A 20,302-nucleotide genomic window follows, 5' to 3' on the forward strand; every position below is an offset into this window, starting at 1 on the left:
CACACCCGTTGCACATCACACCGACAAGATGAAAACTGTCCCTTAACTACAGAGCTGTTTGTATAGATTTCACAAGGCCACATAATATTTGAGGAAAACGCAAAGCTTAAGGACTACTGTTTAAAGCAAACAAAATCTGGGTAAAAGTATATTAAAACAGAAGGCATTGAAATCTGAGTCTGTGAGCAGTCTGGCTATTATTAAGGAAATGAAGTTCCAAAGCTTCTAAGCCCATTATAGAAACCAAACTGAGGTGAATCAGGTTGTTGCTGGAGACAGGCCACGGCCAGAAAGGGTGGAAGGAAAGAAAACAGACTTCAACAGAAGTATGGTTTATTAGCACATGCATTCTTTGGAAAACAAATACGTGGTTTACAAAGTCCTTAAAACTTTTATCCTCTTGAATAGTTTAAAATACCCTGTAAACAGCTTGTTTACATGACGAATTGATTTAGCAAACCCTTTACCCGCCTAGGAAGCAGGGGTAAAAGCCATGGCCAGACCTTGTTTGCCTCCAGGCAGTGGTGTCTAGAGTCAGGGAGCTTGCTGCCGTGTCCCGCGTGCACGTGTGCTTAGCGGTGTCACCTGGAGGAGGAACGAGCCATCTTAGGCCTTTTGCTGGGTTTCCGCTGCCCACTGAGGCAGTGGCATGGATACTGTAGCCAAGAGAGGCACAGGTAATCCGTGTTGAAAAGAACCTGTGGGCATTTACAGGTAAAGAACAATTGAAGGACAATGAGTAACTGTCATTTTACATTATGAAGACATATCTGATTCTGAATCCCAAAGCCAGGCGGTCTGACCCACATCTTAACTTGGCATAACACTTCAGAATCTAGTGACCTTTTTTCCTCTGTATTTTGTTTTCTTTCCGCCTTCTATCTCTGCCTCCTGTGGCTGCCCATCTGTGTCTATCTCTCTCTCTGTGCCTCACCCTTGATCTGTTTCTTCTACTTTATTGTTAAAGAGTGAGCTCTACTCTTCTCATTTCTGAAATCTGGTAAATTAGGCCCTTTTACATTTCCCTCTTCTCTAAAACAGAACAGCCCTACTGAGTTGACTTTTTAAATTTATGGGTGACCCCAGACTGATTTTTTTTTTCCAGTGAGTCAGGGCCCTTAATTAGAAAGAAAGAAAAAAAAATAGTTTTCCCTGCCCCTGATGGAGAGAGCAGATGAAAGTGTTATCACAGCCCAGCTCCACAGGCTTCTCTGGGACCCGGGGAAATTAGCAGCGAAGGCCCTTCTGTGCTGTCATAGCTGACCCTATAAACAAGCTGGGTTCATTAACCTCCCCACTGGCGTCTGCGTGCCTGCAGATGGAGGGGAATGACCATTAGCTTGAAGTTGGGGTTTCCTGGCTTTGTGAAGTTTGACAACTCGAATGTTCTTCAATTGTGTTTGGGGTATGTGTATTTCCCAGTTTTTATAGTAGTCTGTTTAAAGGAATGAAGAAGGAGACATTAAATATTTATTTTAGTTGACAAGATAAATGAAGGCCACTCCTGGGAAGTTAGCTGGCAATTCTGAAATCTAGGTTTGTTTGTCTCCTTCCAAAATATGCCCATTGTGTGCCTTTGAATGCATGGTAAAGTAATTAGATTTTTTAAATGTTTTATTATGAGGCTGATTATCATAAACATTTACTTTGAACATTTTAAAGATTCTAATCTTGAAAGAAAATTTGATTTCTTCAGGGAGTGGTATCCTATCTTTTACAGGATGGCCTCATTTTTGAGGGTCTCTAGAAAATGCTAGCCCTGTCCAGAAACAGAAGCAATTTATCTGGCAAACCGGCAAGCCTGTTAATGGCCGGTCCACTGTCAGCAGGGCCCACTGGTATAATTCCTATTCCCAGGCTTACGCTCAAAAGCCCCGGATCCAACAAGAAAGTTATTTGGTTGTAGAGAAGGAAGAAAAGGCCAGCACTGTTCCGCTGTCTCCATGTTCTCCCCCAGGCTTCACCTTGCTAAGGTGCTGTTGGGCACCACCCCCAGAATCAGGCTGCCAAGGAACATGTCTGTTGCCGATGAGTTTAAAGGCCTCTCTGCTCCTGGCCAAGTGAGGGGACAGATCCTCCTGGTGGGAGAGCAGCTGGCTGGCACAAGTGAACTGCTGAGAATCTTTCTGAAGAAGTCTCCATTGGGGCTAAATCAGCTGAGGCCTAAGCTGCTCAGCCCCGTTGGGCTGCTCCTTGTCTGACCAAGCGTTTAACCCCAAAGTCTCACCTAGGCAGAGAATTTTTCTCTTCTCTGACCACACCAGCCACAGCTTCCAGAATGAAGACAGGATGTATTGAATATCACGAGGGGTTCTGCTGAGAATTTGTGTGTGTGTGTGTGTGTGTGTGTGTGTGTGTGTGCGCGCGCGCGCGCGCGCACACACTCACTGACATGCATTGAGACAAGTTACTCATGTTCTGGGAGAAAAAGTCGAGTTTTATTGCCCAGATCCCTTAGCAGTGCTGGAGGAGACAGGGCTCTTGTTGTACTTTAGGTCCTAAGACAGAATCAATCCACTGGTCAGTTACTCAAGTATTTATCAAGTGTCCATTGGAGGGAAGGCTAAAGGAGAAAGTGGTCCCTAAGTTCAGGGGTTGGCAGCCTAGGATGTGGGTAATTCTCTGTGATGTTATATCCACCTGCAGGACTCCATGAGAAGGAGACATGGGTGAGGGGTGGGGGAATTAGGGCTCCGTGGCGAGGGCCAGGCCTTGAGCTGGCTTTGCAGTCATCAGGGCCTGGAGAAGAGGGGGAAGGAGAAAGTGTCAAGGCTCTGCAGCAAGAATGGGTTTTCTGGGTGTGGGGCACTTTGAGGAGAGCTATCTGCCAGGGCACAGCATGTAAGACACGCTGCAGGTTAGTTGAAAATCAAATTGCTGGGGAAGTTGGGGACCAGATTCCAGGGGGTCTTTGAAGTTAGGCAGAGTATATTTACTCTTGATCATGGTGATGATAGTGGTTGACAATACAGAAAGCTGTCAGTGCTTAAATAGGGGAGTGACAAGATGGAAATAATATTTTAGGGTGATTTGCTCTGGAAGACACGTGCAAAGGCCCTTTGGAGGGGGGAGAGAATAGGGACAGGAAATCAGGGGGCCCTTGCGTCTACTCTCTGCTTGTGCTTTCTCCTCTGTTATTAATTCCCAAAATGGATCGATGACAGGGCTTTACTCAGAAGTCATGCGTTCTGAAATAGAGCTCGTAATCATAAGAACATAGCCCCACTCTGACTTGTGGTAGGCCAGGTAAACAAGACAATGAGCCCATTAGGAAAGCTGTGAGATAAGAAAGACAAGAAATAATATTTAGATATGATGTGGGAAAGCGGCTAATCTGGTGGTTCTTGGGCAGGTCTTCTTGATTTCAATGGTTCTGGTACAGAGCAAAGAGTCCTAAGAGTGTTACATGACCCTTCACAGTTCTCCACATTTGTCTGCTCTCTGCCCACTTTCCGTCAAACCCAGACACCTTACAGGGTGAAGACAGGGACGCTTGGGACAGCCGAGCCCTGTCATTTCAGAGCTGCCCCTTTATCAGAGTAGAATGAGGAGACACTTTTCCACCACCTTACTTTTATATTTCTTCCCCTCAGCACTTCCCACCTGCCCCCTTCCCTTGAAGTAGGGAGGGGCAGGTTAAAGTTCCATGGAAGGCAAGCCTGATGTCCAAGAGGTACCCGAAGTCACCAGGCAGGGCCTAAGGAAAAGCACTCAGAGAAGTGAATATCAGACACACACGGGGATCTCCTGCCCACTCTCCTCCTCAGTCACGACTTAACACACAGACGAAGGCCGACTCTGTGCTTTTTCCCAACTTGACACCACATCGTCTTCACTTGTGTTTATATCACCCTGTACTAGCATAAGCTTGAGCTGGCGATCGGATCCCTGGTTTTCATTCTTGGTCTGTCCCTGGATGCTTGTGTGGGCATCAAGCAAATTGTCTGCTCTCCCTGGATCTCTGCTCCCTCGCCTGCAGAAATCGGGAGGTGGAGGGTGGGAGAGCCCCGTCCAGTGGTTGTTGGAGACTAGGTGTACGTGTATATTGGGGCTGGGGGATAGGAATCCTGACCCTCCAAACATGAGTCCGGGAAGGGCAGGAAGAGCGGAGGTTGGGTGGAGCCACAGTTGCAGGTTGACCACATGTTTTGTTTTGTTTTTTAACTTGGATGAATGGTGTGACCAGGAAGCCTGGAGTGTTTTCATCAGAATGCGTGTATTTGATTTACCTTCTGGATTTAGCTCCTTGAGCCCCCGCCCACATTCATGCAGTGTCTCTTCCCACGTGATTTTTTTTTTTTTTTTAAATTCAGAATCACAGAACTGATTGGTTACCACCCTGAGGAGCTGCTCGGCCGCTCAGCCTATGAGTTCTACCATGCCCTGGACTCAGAGAACATGACCAAAAGTCACCAGAACCGTAAGTTCCTGGAGTGCCCTATGTGGCTCCCTTGTATCTGTGGAATATGGCCTTGAGTGAGGTGTGACCAGTGAGATAAGACCTGCTTACCTCCTTCACAGACGTCACATCTTCTGTGGCAGACAAGCCCCGTGCCCTCAAGATGGTCAGAAACTGAGGCTGCCACCAGCCCAGATGACAACTTCACACAAATTAGGAAGAGGGCACACACCCTTCCTCAGGGGGGGGACACACCCATGCCAAGGCACACAGCTTGGTGAGTGGAAGGCAGGCTGAATCTCAGTCCCCACAGGCCACCTCCACCCAACACCCACATGCAGTCAGCAGTCTGTACAACCCTGTGGGACAGCTCTGTAGAGAGCAGTACGAGACAACACACAGTCAACTGGGTTGTATGCTATTGAAGGAAGTCCACACATCCTGAGAAGAGGAGGCCTGGGAGAGTTCAGGAAAAGGAGAGGACAGAGCACTTGAGTTGCACCTTGAAGGATGGGGGAGGATGGGGCTACATGGGTGAAAGTCATAGGGCACAACTCAAAAGATGTGTTGAGGTAGGCTGTGGTTCTCCCAAGAGATCTTGCTGGATCAGAGAAGTCAGTTGGAGGCTATCCCAGGCATACTAGTGATGGCATATGGACACTGTGCTTTGCCCCTTGAACGAAAACCTGAATTCTAAAAGAGATTCTGGAACAGGACTGTCCAATAGAACTTTCTGCAGTGGAACTGTTCTATACCTGCATAGTCCATATGAAATGTCTAGTACACCTGAGGAACTGAATTTTTTGTTTAATTTAATTAAATTTAAATAGCCACACCTGGCTAGTAGCTACCGTATGGGACAGGGCAACTCTAATGCATTCACTTAGCCATTTTCCTAATTCAGACATCCTATTTGCAGGTGATCCAAGACAACTTCCTTAAATCCATACAGCCCGTCAACACGCAAGGACTCTGGGCCTATAACCCTATATTGGCCCACTGGGGGACAGAGAAATTTATGGGATTACTGCCCGACTTAAGGGATCTCATTTCTGAAGGAAAAGGAGGGTTGTGGGCTCTGTGGGAGCAAGGTGGCTCTTACCTTTAGCCTCAATATCTAGCACAGTGTTTGGCAAAATGCAGGCACTGAGTGATAAACCCAAGGGCAAAACACATATTTGGGAAAGAATGCTTCAAAATAAGTGGTGGTAGTGGTGCAGACCAAGGTGCTGAGAGGATCATAGGAGGATTAAAAATGGGTAAGTCTAACAAGATTCCCTGGGGCCCTGCTGCTCTTGGGCCTCCAGGATTAGCTGTGGCTTGGGGCGGCAGTGAAGAAAATGGCGGTGCTGCTGTGTGTCCATTGTTCTTAAATCCATTGTCTGTCCTAAGGCTAGGCCAGCTGAGTTCAGAGCAGCTAACAGATTAGCAACCCCTATAAGCTGTACGTGAGCACAGTTAATATTCTCTTATGGAGTGGGATCTTCTCTTTCTAATTGGTCTCTCTGTTTATTCCTCATGGCTTTGGGGTTTGAGCTGACAGTGCAGAAGGGCCCCTGAGGATATCTCAGAGAAGTTTATCACTCTGCTCTCTGGCAAAAAAACCAACCTAGATTCAGTCCCACTTAGAGACCCAGAGATGGGTGCCCGTGGATGTGATCCAGCCCTAGCCTGCCCCAGCTTTGAAATTGTAGGATGTGGTTCTAGCCTTCATGGTAGGATTCCCCATGCTTTTCTGTTACATGATGGTTCTTGCTCCCAAAGTTATCCCAACAATGCGACTCAGGGACCTGGTCTCTGGCCCAGCTCTGGCCCAGGGCCTGGCTTTCTGGGCCTTTGCTCCTTTAGACGTAAAATTGGGGAAAAGTCCAGCTTTTTTTTTTAATGAGCCAAGGGTGAAGTCAAATTAGGGTTCTACAAGTAGACTAGAAGGTACTAGAAGGTTCTGGGAATTCCTGGAGGACAGTATTGTACTTTGTCTTCTGGGGTGGGAAAGTGGAGGTCACTACTATCAAAGGGAACAAAAATGATGACTTCTCACAAGGCATATAAAAAAGATTTTTTCTTTCTTCTTAGAAAATCCTGGATCCTTAAAACAGAGCTGGGGTAAAAATTTGTCATATCAGTTTCCTGCTGACTCCAGGGAAAATATGGTGCTTTTTATTGAATCTGTATATTTAAGCATTAGGCACACTTAAAGGTAATTCATGACCCAAATAGAAATCACAGGCTCCCTTCTTCTCCTGATGAAGCCAAGTGAAGCTGCTCTGAGCTCAGAGGCCTTGTACCCAGCCAGCAAACCCAAATCCAACAAAGGGAAATCTGCATGGGTTGGAAATCGTGTTAATGCCAGCTAAAACGGAAGCATCTATTTCTGTGTGTGTGTGTGTGTGTGTGTGTGTGTGTGAGAGAGAGAGAGAGAGAGAGAGAGATTGGGTTTGTGCAAATAAAGTTGTAGCACAGATTCACACCAATGCTGTGGAATAATTGGAGGCCCAACTTTGAGGCTGGTCCAGGTTTATACACCAGCATCCTGAGTTTCCGCATCTATGTGTGTTTTAGCCTGTGAAAGTTTACCATTGAAATTACTGGGGAAGCTCTGTCCCCAAACCAGATTTAGATAATTGAAAGCCATCATTTCCAAATGGATTAGTAATTTATACATTGTTACTCTTGGAGGTAGGGGTGGGAAGAGCTAGGCGGGAAGGTGGGGGGGTCGGTTTCTCTTTGTTGTGTGAGGACATTATGTGCTCTTAGGAAAACAAGATTAAAGGCCATAAAAGGCCTATCTACCAGGGAGCAGGCCCCTCACCAAGGCTGGCATTAATGAGCAGATGGTTAGAAAGCAGGCGTAATTATATTCTACTGACAGAGCAGGCCCTCGCCTGCAATCACTAGAAATGTAGTTAAGACCTTTGCTCACTGTACTGTTTAATCAAAAAGAGTAAGAGCCCTGAACTTTGTCTGCATTAAGATCCCACTAAATAAGTTAACTCCAGGCACTTGAAATTGTACAAAAATCGTTTCTTTGCAGCAAGGGATCCTCAGCAGGGCACATAAAGGGACATCAGGGAGGAAGTGATTTCTTTGGCCAAGGAGTCCCTGATGATTTCAGACCACAGCAATAGCAAATCAAGTCTTCCCAGTGAATGGCGGCTTGGGGGATATAGGAAGAGAGTGTGGTGCCTGGAGTGCTGTTGTCCAGCCCAGACTGTGTCACTGTTGTCCTGCATCATGTCAAGCAGGTCAGCATCCCCCCGGCTTTAGTTTCTTCCTGTTAAAAGAAGATCGTATCTGTCCTCTCTACGGCCCAGGATTTTGTTAAAAAGATTAGATGAGGCTGATACACCACTTTGGAAAGTAACGTGGCCGCTTCTTATAAGGGAAGTGTGTTCTTAGCATGTGATCTGGCCATTGCACTCCTAGCTGCACCCACAATGCGTGTCCGTACCAAGATCTGTACACAAATGTTTATAGCAGCTTTATTGGTAATAAGCAAAGAAACTGAAAACAACTTACACATCCATCTACAGGTGAATGGATAAACCAATTATGGTACCTCCATACAATGGAATACTACTCAGCTATAAAAAGGAACAAACCATGAATACCTGCAGCACCATGAGGAATCTGGAAAACATGCTGAGTGACAAGAAGCCAGACACAAATGAGTACACACTCTTGTATGGCTCCACTTACATGCAGATGGAGAGAAGAGCAACATGCAGTGACAGAAAATAGATCAGGGGTGGCCTGGGACCAGGGGTGGCGATGGGGATTAACCATCAGGAGGCATAAAGAATTTGGTGGTGTGGGGGAGGGGTGACGGGAAGGGCATTTACCTTTGATTGTGGGGTGATAGCTGCAAGAGTGTGTACGTTAGTCCAAACTCACTGAACTGTGTGCTTAAAGCAGGTGCATTTTCTATTGAAGGTAAATTAAACCTCACTCCAGTTGATTTTAAAAATGAAAACCGAACCACAAAAGCCTAGATTAGGAGTCTTTAATTTAGGCTGTGATCCCGTCTACTGTTTCCACCGAGGGGACCTTTCAGTAAGTCACTCAATAGTTCGAAGCCTCCGTTTCTTCAGATGTAAAACAGGAATCACAGGAGACACTTCATGGTGTCACCATGTGTCACATGAGCTGCTGATAACACTCATCCTCATTGATCACTTACGTGCGGGCATTTCTAGTTGCTTTGCAGCAGTGCGTTCATCTTGAGATGGGTTTGACCGCTGCAAAGCACTGCACACCCGTAAGTTAGTATTTCCTGCACCCTGGAGGTGGTGCTTGTTCAATTTTTGAAGACGGTAACTGTGCCTAGAAAAACATTAATGTAAAAGACCACAAGTGGCGTTAGCGTGAACCACGCTGCCTTCCTCCACCACACAGGGCTGGTGAATGGGGAGGTGGCCCGTGAGCGTACCCAGAGAACGGGGGGCAATTCTCTGCGTTTACAGAGAATCTGGGTCTTCTCCGTGGGGTCCCTCACAACGTTACCTGCAGCCCTGGGGAAGAGGTGGCTTTTCCTATACAGCATTTGTCCAGGATATTCAGTCAACACTTCTGCACCTGATAAGCCAGACAGGCAGACGTTGTGCCCAGTACAAATAGCTGTGGTATACGGGTAGTTAAGAATGATTATCATCATTACTATTATTTTTATCAGTACCTCATTTTGCAGATAAGGAAACCAAATCTCAGGGGGATTGTTCTTTTCCCAAAGTCCCCATGAAGCAAGATTTTCTAATGCTTACACTGTGCCTCTTCCAGTTCTCTGTGATTTGAGTTCTGAGCTAGGATTCTGAAGAATGAATTCCCAAGGAATGAAAATGTATATGTCCAGGTTGGAAAACTACCAGAAATTCTAACATTAGACTTTAATTTAAGGAGATTTATTGATTCCTTTTTACTGGGAGCAGATGAAGAATTCTGGAGTAGGGAATGTGAGACGCCTTCCCAGGGCTTTCATACAGTAAACAAATGCTACATGAGCATTTAGAACAATCTGGAGGAGGAAAGAAGCCATAAGCAGGTCCTTGCTGCCTTAGGGGCCAGTCTTGTCTGTTTCCCTGCAGACTGCCTTCCCTGTGAGGTCTCCCTTTCCAACCTCCCTGACCTCAGGCTCCGTTTCTCCTCCCCCAGTGTGCACCAAAGGTCAGGTGGTGAGTGGCCAGTACCGGATGCTTGCAAAGCATGGGGGCTACGTGTGGCTGGAGACCCAGGGGACGGTCATCTACAACCCTCGCAACCTGCAGCCCCAGTGCATCATGTGTGTGAACTATGTCCTGAGGTAAGCCTATGAGGGCCACGGTTCTCCCTGGACTGAGGGCAGCAGGCCCGGGGAACCCAGACCTGCCAGAACCTGGGCACTACTTCCGCAAGCTCTTTGCAGTGCTGATCCTTATGACCCACAGGATTTCTATGGCTGCCTCAGGAATTATAGGACACCTGGCATTTCCCCTTCACAGTGTTTTTTTTTTTTCCTGCATCTTTCTCCCTGCTTGTCCTCTGTGTCATGCCTCTGACCCACGTGGGGAGGCAGAAAGCATAGTTGTCACTTAATATTTTCTAAATGGGGGACAAGGAAAGAGGATTGCTCGTTCTTTCCGGGAGAAGATGTAACACCTTCACTCCATAGTGTCTGGGAAGAGAGCTGGAGGTGGTCACACTGCTAGAGTAGAAAAACAAAAGCCCTCAAACCTACATACACAGTGCAGCCCACACACAATAATAAAAAGCATCCAAGATCCATCCATACTCAGAGGGCACTCTTCAGGATTGCTGCTGCCATGACTCCAGACGTCATCGTGTGGTTCCTTACAAAGCGCTGGCATGGGGGCCGAACCCATGTTTTTGGCTGAAAGGCTTGGCTACCTGGTATTCCACGGGTCCGGGGGTGTAAAAGGATTTTGCTGGAAAACCCGGAAAGTCTGAAACACCTCTCGTCCCATCAGCGAGATTGAGAAGAACGACGTGGTGTTCTCCATGGACCAGACGGAATCCCTGTTCAAGCCGCACCTGACGGCCATGAGCAGCATCTTTGACAGCAGCAGTGAGGTGGCTGTGTCTGAGCAGAGTGACTACCTGTTCACCAAGCTGAAGGAGGAGCCGGAGGAGCTGGCCCAGCTGGCCCCCACTGCGGGGGATGCCATCATTGCCCTGGATTTCGGTGGGTGCTTCTTAGCTCAAAGGGGCCTGCTGAGCCTCTCTGGGTGAGGCAGTTCTGACTGTAGCAGGCTTCCCTGGCTTCAGCTTTTTCTTAACCCCTGCGTCTTGTGAATGTGGCCAGACTGTGCTCAGCCCCAAAACACAACGCATGCTCTTGCCACTAAGACATTCCTGCTTCTGACCTTGCACAGTGCCGAGTGGGGCAGGGTTATGGGGGACTCCCTCCTGAGACGTCTACTGATTTTCTGGTCCAGGCAGCAGAGAGTCTGAGACGAGGGAGGGGGCAGCAGGAGAGATACCCTGAGGCCACTGGTACATTTTCATAGAGGATAAATCTCCACCTGGGCCTTGAAGGACAGATTGACTGTTTAGGTGGAGGGCCAGGCTGAAATAGTGTCAGAAATAATTCCAGAAATGTGGATGGAGAAAAGATTCTGGCCCAGCATGAAGCCCTCATATGCACTATTTCTTACAAATGTATGCCAGTCCAGTGGAGATGCCTGTCCTATGGCCCCAGGCAAAATTTTCAGCCCTGGTCCCCCTCCCGTGCTGGAGGCACCCCAAGTGTGCACCCGGGGAGCCCCATGCTCCCAGGTCGTGACCCCCATCTTCCTCCCCCAGCCTTGCACAGCTGCCCCAGGGCCAGCAGCACCTCCCCGTGCTCACCCTACAACTGTCTTGGCCCCTTCAGAAGTGCTCTGGAAGGCCATGTGAGGATTGCAACCTCAGAAACTATAAAGGGCAGCAGCCCCAGGACAAGAGGTCTTGCAGCTTCCTTATTTTGTGGCAGAACTGAGGCAAATTGTCCACTTGTCCTTTTGCAACCTCCTCCTCCTCAACATTCCCAATCGCCTGTCAAGGAAGTGGGTGCTAGGATCTGACATGAGGTCTCTGAAAATGAGATGCTCCCGGAAGGTGTTCGCTTCAAAGGGAGCCTGTTCATTGACTCACAGACCCAGTAATGGCCTCTTGGTCACAGCCAGACCTCGGAGCATGGAGGGCTGAGCTCCCAGGTACACCTTCAGAGCCTCCTTGGACGCTCTGTGCTTCCTTTGGGTTTTCTCTGCCCAGGGGTGGGCCTAGTGCTTGTGGGGGTTAAGCGGCCAGGCCCTTGTCTCCACAGGGAGCCAGAACTTTGAGAAGTCCTCAGCCTACAGCAGTGCCCTTCTGCCCCCGAGCCAGCCGTGGTCCAGAGAGCTGAGGAGCCACAGCACCCAGAGCGAGGCCGGGAGCCTGCCCGCCTTCACCGTGCCCCAAGCGGCTGCCTCCGGGAGCGCCACCCCAAGTGCCACCAGCAGCAGCAGCTGCTCCACGGTGAGCACCCCGTCTTGGGGTGAGGACACTGAAAGGGTGGGCTGCTCTTTCTGGCTGCTGCAGGATGGCTGAGTAGACCGCCCAGACAAGAATACTGCCCGCATGCCCCTCAAGCTATCCCAGAGTCCCCTAGGGCAGTGGTAACCCTTACCTGCCGGCTGTTCCAGCCGTTTGCTATTAATATCTGTCCGCACCCCCCCCCCCATCTATGTGATAAGATCCTTGAAAATGGGGGCTAAGTTACACACAGCTTGGAGCCCGTGGCTCATTCCCTGTGCAGGGCAGTAACCATCCTGCTCGAGGCAGATAGCTGTACAGTTTCTGGAGCACTCCCCTCCCCACCACTGGCCCCTGGCCATAGCCTTCTTGTAAGGATTGTTCCCTCTACACATGCTTGTTCCATGGATTGGCGTTGACTCTGTGGGTCCAGAAATAGATTTCTCCTTTCACCTTGGACTTCTGGGAAGACCAGTGTCCTACTCTTGACTTGGTCACCCTCCGTCCTGGCCCCCAGCCCAGCAGCCCCGGAGACTATTACACATCTCTGAATGATGATCTGAAGATTGAAGTGATCGAGAAGCTCTTCACCATAGATACAGAGGCAAAGGACCAGGGCAGCACCCAGGTAGGTGGACCGTGAAGGCTCACGCCCATTCTTGCAGACCAGTGGGAACACTTGGTCAAGGCCCTGGTCTTAACTGGGAAATGGGGCCGGTGGGTAGCCCCTTCTCCCCCTTCTGCCCTCTGCTTTGTGTGCCAAATCCAGCTCTTGCATTCTTTAAAGAGGCCCTATGTTTAAAGAGCATCTCCAGATTTGTGAGATGTTTAGAAGCAATAAGGAGCAATTACTCTCCTCACAAACACCTTCACCTTAGGATTCTGTAAGAACAATTTTTATTTGAAATGGATTTAAAAATGACAGGCGTCTGACAAATTTTCACTTACGCACAACTTTTTAGGAACGCACTTCTTACAGAAGGGCCACTGTTCTCGAAACATTATAAAAACAAGGAGGAGGTGGGTGGGTATTTCACAAAGCCCCAAGAAGAATTATTAATCCCCCTTTGTCTCAGTCCCAGTTATAAAACAAATCCCACCTTGCTGCTCAGCTGGTCTCTTTGCCCTGCCTCGCACAAGCTCCCGCAATTCTGTAAAACGTCCTTTGTGCTGGGGCATATAAAGCTGTTTCTGGCTTTCCAGGAGCCCCTGTGTATGCTCTGGCCCCAGGGGCAGTCACCACAGGCAGAGAAGTCTTACTGGGGCCACAGGAGAGAAGGGGGCAGGGGTTGGACAGGTAGACTGGAGAGAGGAGGGCATTTCGGGGTGGGTGAGGCAGTGACAGCAGTGTGGGGCACAGGCTGAAGAGGGGTGGACCCCTGGAAAGGCTAGCATCACGTGCGGGGAGACGCGTACATGGGGTAGACAAACCTGGGTTTCCTTTTGGTGGGCAACGGCCAGAGGTGCTGAAGCAAGGGAGGGATGCCGGGAGGGGCACGAGAGATGGGGGACAGGGGCAGGGCTGTGAGGGGCAGACGGCGGCTGGACCAGCGTTCTCAGGAGGCACCAGCCTCACCGCTCTTCTCCCGCTGCCCTGCCCCCAGACGGACTTCAGTGAGCTGGACTTGGAGACCCTGGCCCCCTACATCCCCATGGACGGGGAAGACTTCCAGCTCAGTCCCATCTGCCCCGAGGAGAGGCTTCTGCAGGAGAAGCCCCAGTCGACTCCCCAGCACTGCTTTAGCACCATGACGAACATCTTCCAGCCGCTGGCACCTGTGGCCTCCCACAGCCCTTTCCTCCTGGACAAGTATCAACAGCAGCTGGGAAGCAAGAAGATAGAGCCTGAGCACCGACCCCTGTCCTCCATCTTCTTTGATGGCGGCAGTAAAGTGTCCCTGCCCACGTGCTGTGGCCAAGCCGGCACCCCTCTCTCCTCCCTGGGAGGCAGGTCCAGCAGCACACAGTGGCCCCCTGATCCGCCATTACATTTTGGGCCCACGAAGTGGCCTGTTGTGGATCAGCACACGGAGTCCTTGGGGCCATCACCGTTGGGGCCCCCCGTCAACTCACCCCATCTCTCCGTCTTCAAGAAAAAGTAAGTGGCAGAGCCCCTTGGCTGAAGCAGCAGACTCCCACTGTAATCTCTGGGGCCCCAGAAAGGCTCCCTGCCTCCTCCCCTTCCCCCCCACCACAGCCTTCTCTGTACTCAGAGTCTGGATGCGTTGAGGGAATCACCCCAAGGTATGTGAGGCCTCAAGCAGGACATATTTCTATCAGGGCTGGAGACCAAGAGGGGACTGAGGCCCAGAGAAGGAAGAGAAGGGGGGTGTTGAGGGCCTTGAGCCCCACCGTCTCTCTCTTCAGACCAGGATTCATCAGCTGAGCCACAGAATGCAAAGAATGATTTGAGTGACTATTTTCTTAGTTCTCTCCTAGAACCCTGATTGAGAAAAGCAAAAAGATGCCCTTGATTCGCCCTGCCTTTTGGCTTCCCAAGGTCCTAGTGCAGCAACATCTTAGGGCTCCTTTAAATCTCCCCAATAAGCCTCATGCCAACCAGCAGGGTGCTCACTGGGCGGAGTCACATGGTTGGGATGTGACTTCTAGCTCCCAGGACCTACTGGTTATGCTTCCCTGGGGCACTTGCCCATCACTGGTCCTCAGTGGGGAATGGTTCCGGGCAGTGGTACAGGGGAGAGACAGGGCAGGAGACAGTGGTCTTAAAGACAGATGGAATGAGGTCAGGCCTAAAGGCTGTCTGGGTACAGCTGGGCCAGCAGGCAGATGTGGAGGGAGGTACAGGTGATCTGAGCCATCGGTATCTCAAGCTCCTGCCCCTCCTCTGGGACTCTGCCCTTTGGGCCTTAGAGCCAGCACAGTCAACTACTGGTTCTGGGAGGTCCCCTGGAGCAGGGGGAAGGCCCTGGGGGGTATGGGGCTCCCCACTTCTTCACAGCTCACTCTCTCGGGCTTGGCAGGTCTGCAAAAGGCTTTGGGCCCCAGGGCCCGGATGTGATGAGCCCGGCCATGGTAGCCCTGTCCAACAAGCTGAAGCTGAAGCGACAGCGAGAATATGAGGAGCAGGCCTTCCAGGACCTGAGCGGGGTGAGCCATCTGCCTGGTGTGGCCTAGGGACGCTGGCTGGGGGTGGAAACAGCCCGAGAGCAGAGGTCCGGCCCGGGCAGAAACTCTCACCATGGCTGTGAGGGCTCAGAGAGCCTATGATGGGCAGCAGGGAGGGATACAGCCTTGCATAGAGAGCAGCCCACCCCCGACTCAGTTTGAGGACCAGGTATCTGGCCTTCTCCCCTCTAGATCCAGGGGGACCCATCAGGCAGCAGCACTTCACATCAGATGTGGAAAAGGATGAAGAGCCTCAGGGGCAGCGTGAACTGCCCTTTGGTGCCCGACAAGTTGCTGAGCGCAAGCGCCCCCAGTGGTAAGCAGCAGGCCCAGGCCTCCTGGGGGGACAGTGTTTGCAGGGGCCCACCCGGGATCCCCCACCGTCTCACCGCCTGCACCTCTGAGCCGTGGTAGAACAGGGTGGTGTCCTCTGCCCTGCCTTCCACACACCCAGCACCCCCTTTCCACTCTGGCTCAGCCGATACAGTCAGAAAGCTCTGGGCTCTGCTGCCCCAGGAGCTGGCTCTAGTTCCGAGCACCTTTTGTGAAGGAAGGGGGATGCTGGGGGCTGACAGCCTCTCCCTTCCCTCGGCCCGGCACTGCCCTCACTTGCCGGCATTGGTCTTTCAGATGAGTTCACCCAACTTCCCATGAGGGGTGCGGGACAGCCTCTGAGACATCTGCCACCGCCGCCGTCTGCCATGAGCCCCAGGGAGAACACCAAGAGTGGGTTCCCCCCACAGTGCTACGCACCCCAGTACCAAGACTACAGCCTGCCGTCAGCTCCCAAGGTGTCAGGTGAGTGCGTTCAGGAAGTGGACCCACCATGCTAGGGTCTGACGGGGGACAGAGAGCGCCAGGAGCTGGATCTCACAAGGCCACAGAGCTCAGCAGGGCACGAGAATGAGACTGACGCCCTGGAAGGCAGCGACCTTTCCAGATTTTTACTACAGCAGGGGCTGGGTGCCGTGTGCCCACAGGGCTCTAGAAGGGACATCCAGGGCCCTTTGGACCTACGAGTCCCCGAACCCATGTCTTTTGCTCAGGGTTTCATGTTACCATACTGCCTGCTGCTCACTCCCATAGCAGGAGTGCCGCTCTGCCTTCAGGCAGGAATTGAGCGGAGGACGTGCCCAGAGAGCTCTGCGGGGGCCACCCTCCTGGACCTTGTTCTCTGGGTTAGGCACCTGATGCCCGTCTTCCTCCCTGGGCTGCCTGAGGTGCTGCCATTTACAAAACATAGATACCATCACGAAAAGGGTACTGTTTGGGGGAAACACGCCAGAACCCCTCTTATGGAAGAGACCCTTTTGGCACATTTGGTACCATGTTTTTAAAACTCTCATTCTTTCAGGCATGGCGAGTCGGCTGCTTGGGCCCTCCTTTGAGCCCTACCTGCTGCCCGAATTGACCAGATATGACTGTGAGGTGAATGTTCCTGTGCCAGGAAGCTCCACGCTCCTGCAAGGAGGGGACCTCCTCAGAGCCCTGGACCAGGCCACCTGAGCCAGGGCCCTCCACTGGGCAGGCCCCCCGTCCCCCCTGCCCGCGCCGCCCCACCAGCTTCACTCTCTACGTCTGTTTTTGCAACTAGGTATTTCTAACACCAACACACTTTTTACAAGATGTACCTACCTGGTGAACTCGCCCACGTCCCCACGTGGTGGCCTTTTTCTAAAGATGCTCACTTTAGTGTATTTTTAAGATGCACAGTTGTTTTACCCGCTGTGTTTTATTCTGTCAATGAAACGTTCTTAAATTTTGTAAGATTTTTCTTCCCCCGACTTTGATTACTTCTAATTTATATTATTCATGGGTCCCTCTGTCTCTCTCGCACACACGATATCCATACTAACGAGTTTTGTGTACATTTGTTCTCTTGTAGGGAAAGCTTTGGCTTCATTTAACTAAAAAGGTCTTGTTGTTGTTGTTGCCAAAGAGAAACAAAATAATTTTGCTTTCCAAGCTTGCTTTTCATGGCCTCTTCCCTCTCAAAGCCCTTCTTTCTTTTTTAAAACTAATCACCATATAATAAATTTCCATCTTTTCTTCTTTTCTTAAGCTGACTCTCGGCTCTAATTTTGACACAACCGTTGGGGAAAAGGAAAACGCAAAGGGTGGGCTCCAGCATATGGGGTTAACTGTGAAGGTTGTGTAGTGTGGCTTTTCCCCCAGTGTGGTTTTTCTCCCGCATTCAGTGGATTTGTTTGGTAATTATTATTCAAAAATATAAGAGTTCTTTAAAAAGAAAAGTTATATCTGGGTTAAGTGTTTATCATATATATGGGTACTTTGTAATATCTAAAAACTTGGAAATGGAATCCTGCTCACGAAATCACTTTAAGATCTTTTTGAAGCTGTCCATTTTCTCTCCCCTGGTGTTGCTGACACTGCAGATTGTACAGAACTCCCTCGGGCCTGTACCAGCACTGCTCAAGGCCTCTTGCTGGTGGCTTTTTGCTTCGGGGATATGCCCTGGGCATGACAGACAATCCAAGACGTGGAATCATAAAGTGTGGGAGCACTGTGAGCTGTCTTCTCGTGTTCTATATGTATTATGTATGTATGTATGTATGTATATTATTATTGCTGCCAAGAGGGTCTGATGGCATGTCATGGGGTGGGGGTGAGGGTGGGGCAAATCTAAGGGAGGGGAAGTGCTTTAATTTTTCTTCAGATTTTGTTGCCAGCCCTTCAAGTGCACTGAGCTATGGGACCCAAAAGGTCTTTCACATGGCACATTTGGATATTTCCAGAATTACCACAAGACGGTTTCGGTGGGAGTTCATGAAAGACAGGATTCAGAAATGGGGGTCGTGATCCAGCCATGGTGCTCCCAGCTTACCAGCCGGGAGCACATGTTGCTGGCCTGAGAGAGGATATGGGAAGGGGGCACAGCTGGTCCTGACCGGCCACGCACCCCTTCCTCAGCCTGCCCTTAGGTGGCCCAGCGAGGAACAGCAGGCAGACTTCCTGGGTGGCCCCTAGCCTCAGGCCTTCCCCAAGTTCTGTCACCTGAAGTGACTTATTTAGGTAGGAAGCACTGAAAATCAAGTGTTCTCAGAGCACTTTGTAACTCACTGGGTAAGAAGGACGATACCTTTTTGGTTTTTAAATACCAATCACATGGAGCTTTTCTGTCCTGGATACAAGGAAGTTTCTAGAAACACACACAAAGCACAGCAGGTGAAGAATTTGGTAAAGCTGGAGGGACATATTGCCAGAAACACAACAAAAAAAAACAATTTCAAAAGAAATCTCTAAGAAGAATGACCCGGTCGCTGCATTGACCAAATCACACTTTAGCACCACCGCTTTGCCCCACGCACGGCGGCAGAACTTGAAGGGTTACTGACGCGTAAACGCTGGTGTTTGGTGTTTGATTTCCTGTGTGTGTTGCCTCAGCATTAAGGGCATTTTTACCCTTGCAGTTTTACTAAAACACTCTGAAAAATATTCCAAGCTTCATAGTAACCTTACCTGTCAACGTAACGAGTTCATGAACATTATTGTATTGTCAAACTCCTACTGACAACATTATTACTATAGGGGAGCTTAACTTTATAAAGAAATGTATTTTGACACTGATATCTTATTAAAGTGTTCTGATCCTACCACTGCCGGTGACTCTTGTTCCGTGGGGACTTATCATGGGCTACACCGACGTAAAGCAAAGAATCTGTTAAACAGTTTACAGACCACGAACCTTGGCGCTGATCTCTGTGAGGCAACGGAGGCCAGCTGACAGGAAGAACAGAGCAACATTAACACTTAGGAGCGGCTCAAGACCGGGCGCCATGTTGCATTGTCCATATTTCCCACATATTTTTCTGTCTGCCTCTGGGCCCTTTCTCATATCCTAGGGGGTCCCCAAGGACAGAAGTCACGGCCCTGCTTTCAGAAGACTATGTGAAGCAGCGTGACAGCTGCATGAAGGGTCAGGAAGGACCTCCATTTGGAGGTGGCAGGGCTCCAGCGGGACCTTCCTAGGTAGGATGGGAAGGGCAAAGACCGCCTCAGACCGAGACCGTATGTGATGCGTTCTCGAGTTCAGATTTTACTTTTCTAAATCATGACCTGCTTATGAATAGGCAGCTGTCTCCATGCAGGGCTGGGGAGACAGCCGGCAGCAGCCTCTGCTTACAACCATCAGTCCTAGCACCGGCCATTCCAGCATATTCCTTTGACCTCTGTGGCCCCAATGGGAACTGCCTGGCTTCTCTGTGGCCTCTGTGAAAATGAAATTAATTCCTTCACTTCCATGACCACCCAGGCAGGACCCAGGAGAAAAGAGTTTTAAAGTATTCCCCCCTACACACAGTTGTTTTTTTAACTATACTCATTTGGTGAAGTCATGATCTCCACAAGAGCTTACCAGATAGTGGCGGAAACAAAATCCTGAACAACTCCCCTGTGTGAGCTGGTGTACAATGATGGAGGCCCTTGGCCCGCATTTTCCCAGATAGTCCCTGTCTCAAATACTGTGCTCCAGTGTCCCCAGCTACACTTGTACTTGGGCCAAGGACGCCCATGTTGGGTTCAAAAAGCACAAAACTAATAGATGCAAATGAGCCCTCAGTTGCTTTTGGGCAGAGTCCAGGTCCTGTGGCAGTTCAGGGGAGTCCAGGAAAGATCAGCCTGGGCCTCAAGAATGCAGAAACCTCCCACCACAGCTGGGAGGGAAGAAGCTTAGTAAGGGGGGAATGGCGGGAAGGTCATTCCAGGAGTGTAGGAGGAGGACGAAAGCATAAGGCCAGAATGGATAGTACATGCAGGGGACCCTGGGGAGCAGACAGGATGCTAGACTGGGGGAAAGGGCAGCCTGGCCACTCACAGCACAGGCCTGTAGTCACAAAGACGTGAGTTCAGGTCCTGGCTCTGCTGCTTCTAGCTGTGTAACCTCGGGGAAGCCCCTTCATGCCCGAGAGCCTGTGTCTGCCTCCCTGTGAACTGGGTAGAAAATCCCTATTTCATAGATGAGGCCTGGAGATATAAATTTGGGAGTCAACAGCAGGTAAGTTATACTTCATGAGACTGGATTAAATTACCCAGGAGATTAGAGCATAGAGCGTACCATTCTAAGGTAGAGCCTTTGGGCCATGTAAGTGCTGGTCAAAGTCAGAGGAGGAGCCAGCAAAGAGGCTAAGCAGAAGCAGCCATGAGTAGGAAAAGCCCAGGAATGTCACATCCCAAAAGCTAATGGAAGAGGGTGTTCCAGGAAGCAGGAACAGTTAACTGGGTCACACCCTAGACTGAAAGGCCAGGTAAGAGAAGGAAACAAAGTTGGCTCTG

The 20,302-nt window shown here is 50.1% G+C and overlaps 1 protein-coding gene across 1 annotated transcript in view; it reads left to right on the top strand.

Annotated features, from left to right (window-relative positions):
• The window catches only part of EPAS1 (endothelial PAS domain protein 1), an 84,402-nt gene extending 65,778 nt beyond the window's left edge, over positions 1–18,624 (top strand). Inside the window, exons 7-16 of the mRNA XM_007097858.2 lie at positions 4,314–4,420; positions 9,548–9,695; positions 10,360–10,574; positions 11,697–11,887; positions 12,402–12,512; positions 13,489–13,982; positions 14,866–14,992; positions 15,203–15,326; positions 15,641–15,808; positions 16,365–18,624. Coding sequence (XP_007097920.2) covers positions 4,314–4,420; positions 9,548–9,695; positions 10,360–10,574; positions 11,697–11,887; positions 12,402–12,512; positions 13,489–13,982; positions 14,866–14,992; positions 15,203–15,326; positions 15,641–15,808; positions 16,365–16,516 — 1,837 coding nt within the window. The 3' untranslated portion in view covers positions 16,517–18,624. The remainder of the gene's footprint in view (positions 1–4,313; positions 4,421–9,547; positions 9,696–10,359; positions 10,575–11,696; positions 11,888–12,401; positions 12,513–13,488; positions 13,983–14,865; positions 14,993–15,202; positions 15,327–15,640; positions 15,809–16,364) is intronic.
• The last annotated feature ends 1,678 nt before the right edge of the window (positions 18,625–20,302 follow it).

The sequence above is a fragment of the Panthera tigris genome, chromosome A3 (genome assembly GCF_018350195.1).
Source record: "Panthera tigris isolate Pti1 chromosome A3, P.tigris_Pti1_mat1.1, whole genome shotgun sequence".
NCBI lineage: Eukaryota > Metazoa > Chordata > Mammalia > Carnivora > Felidae > Panthera > Panthera tigris.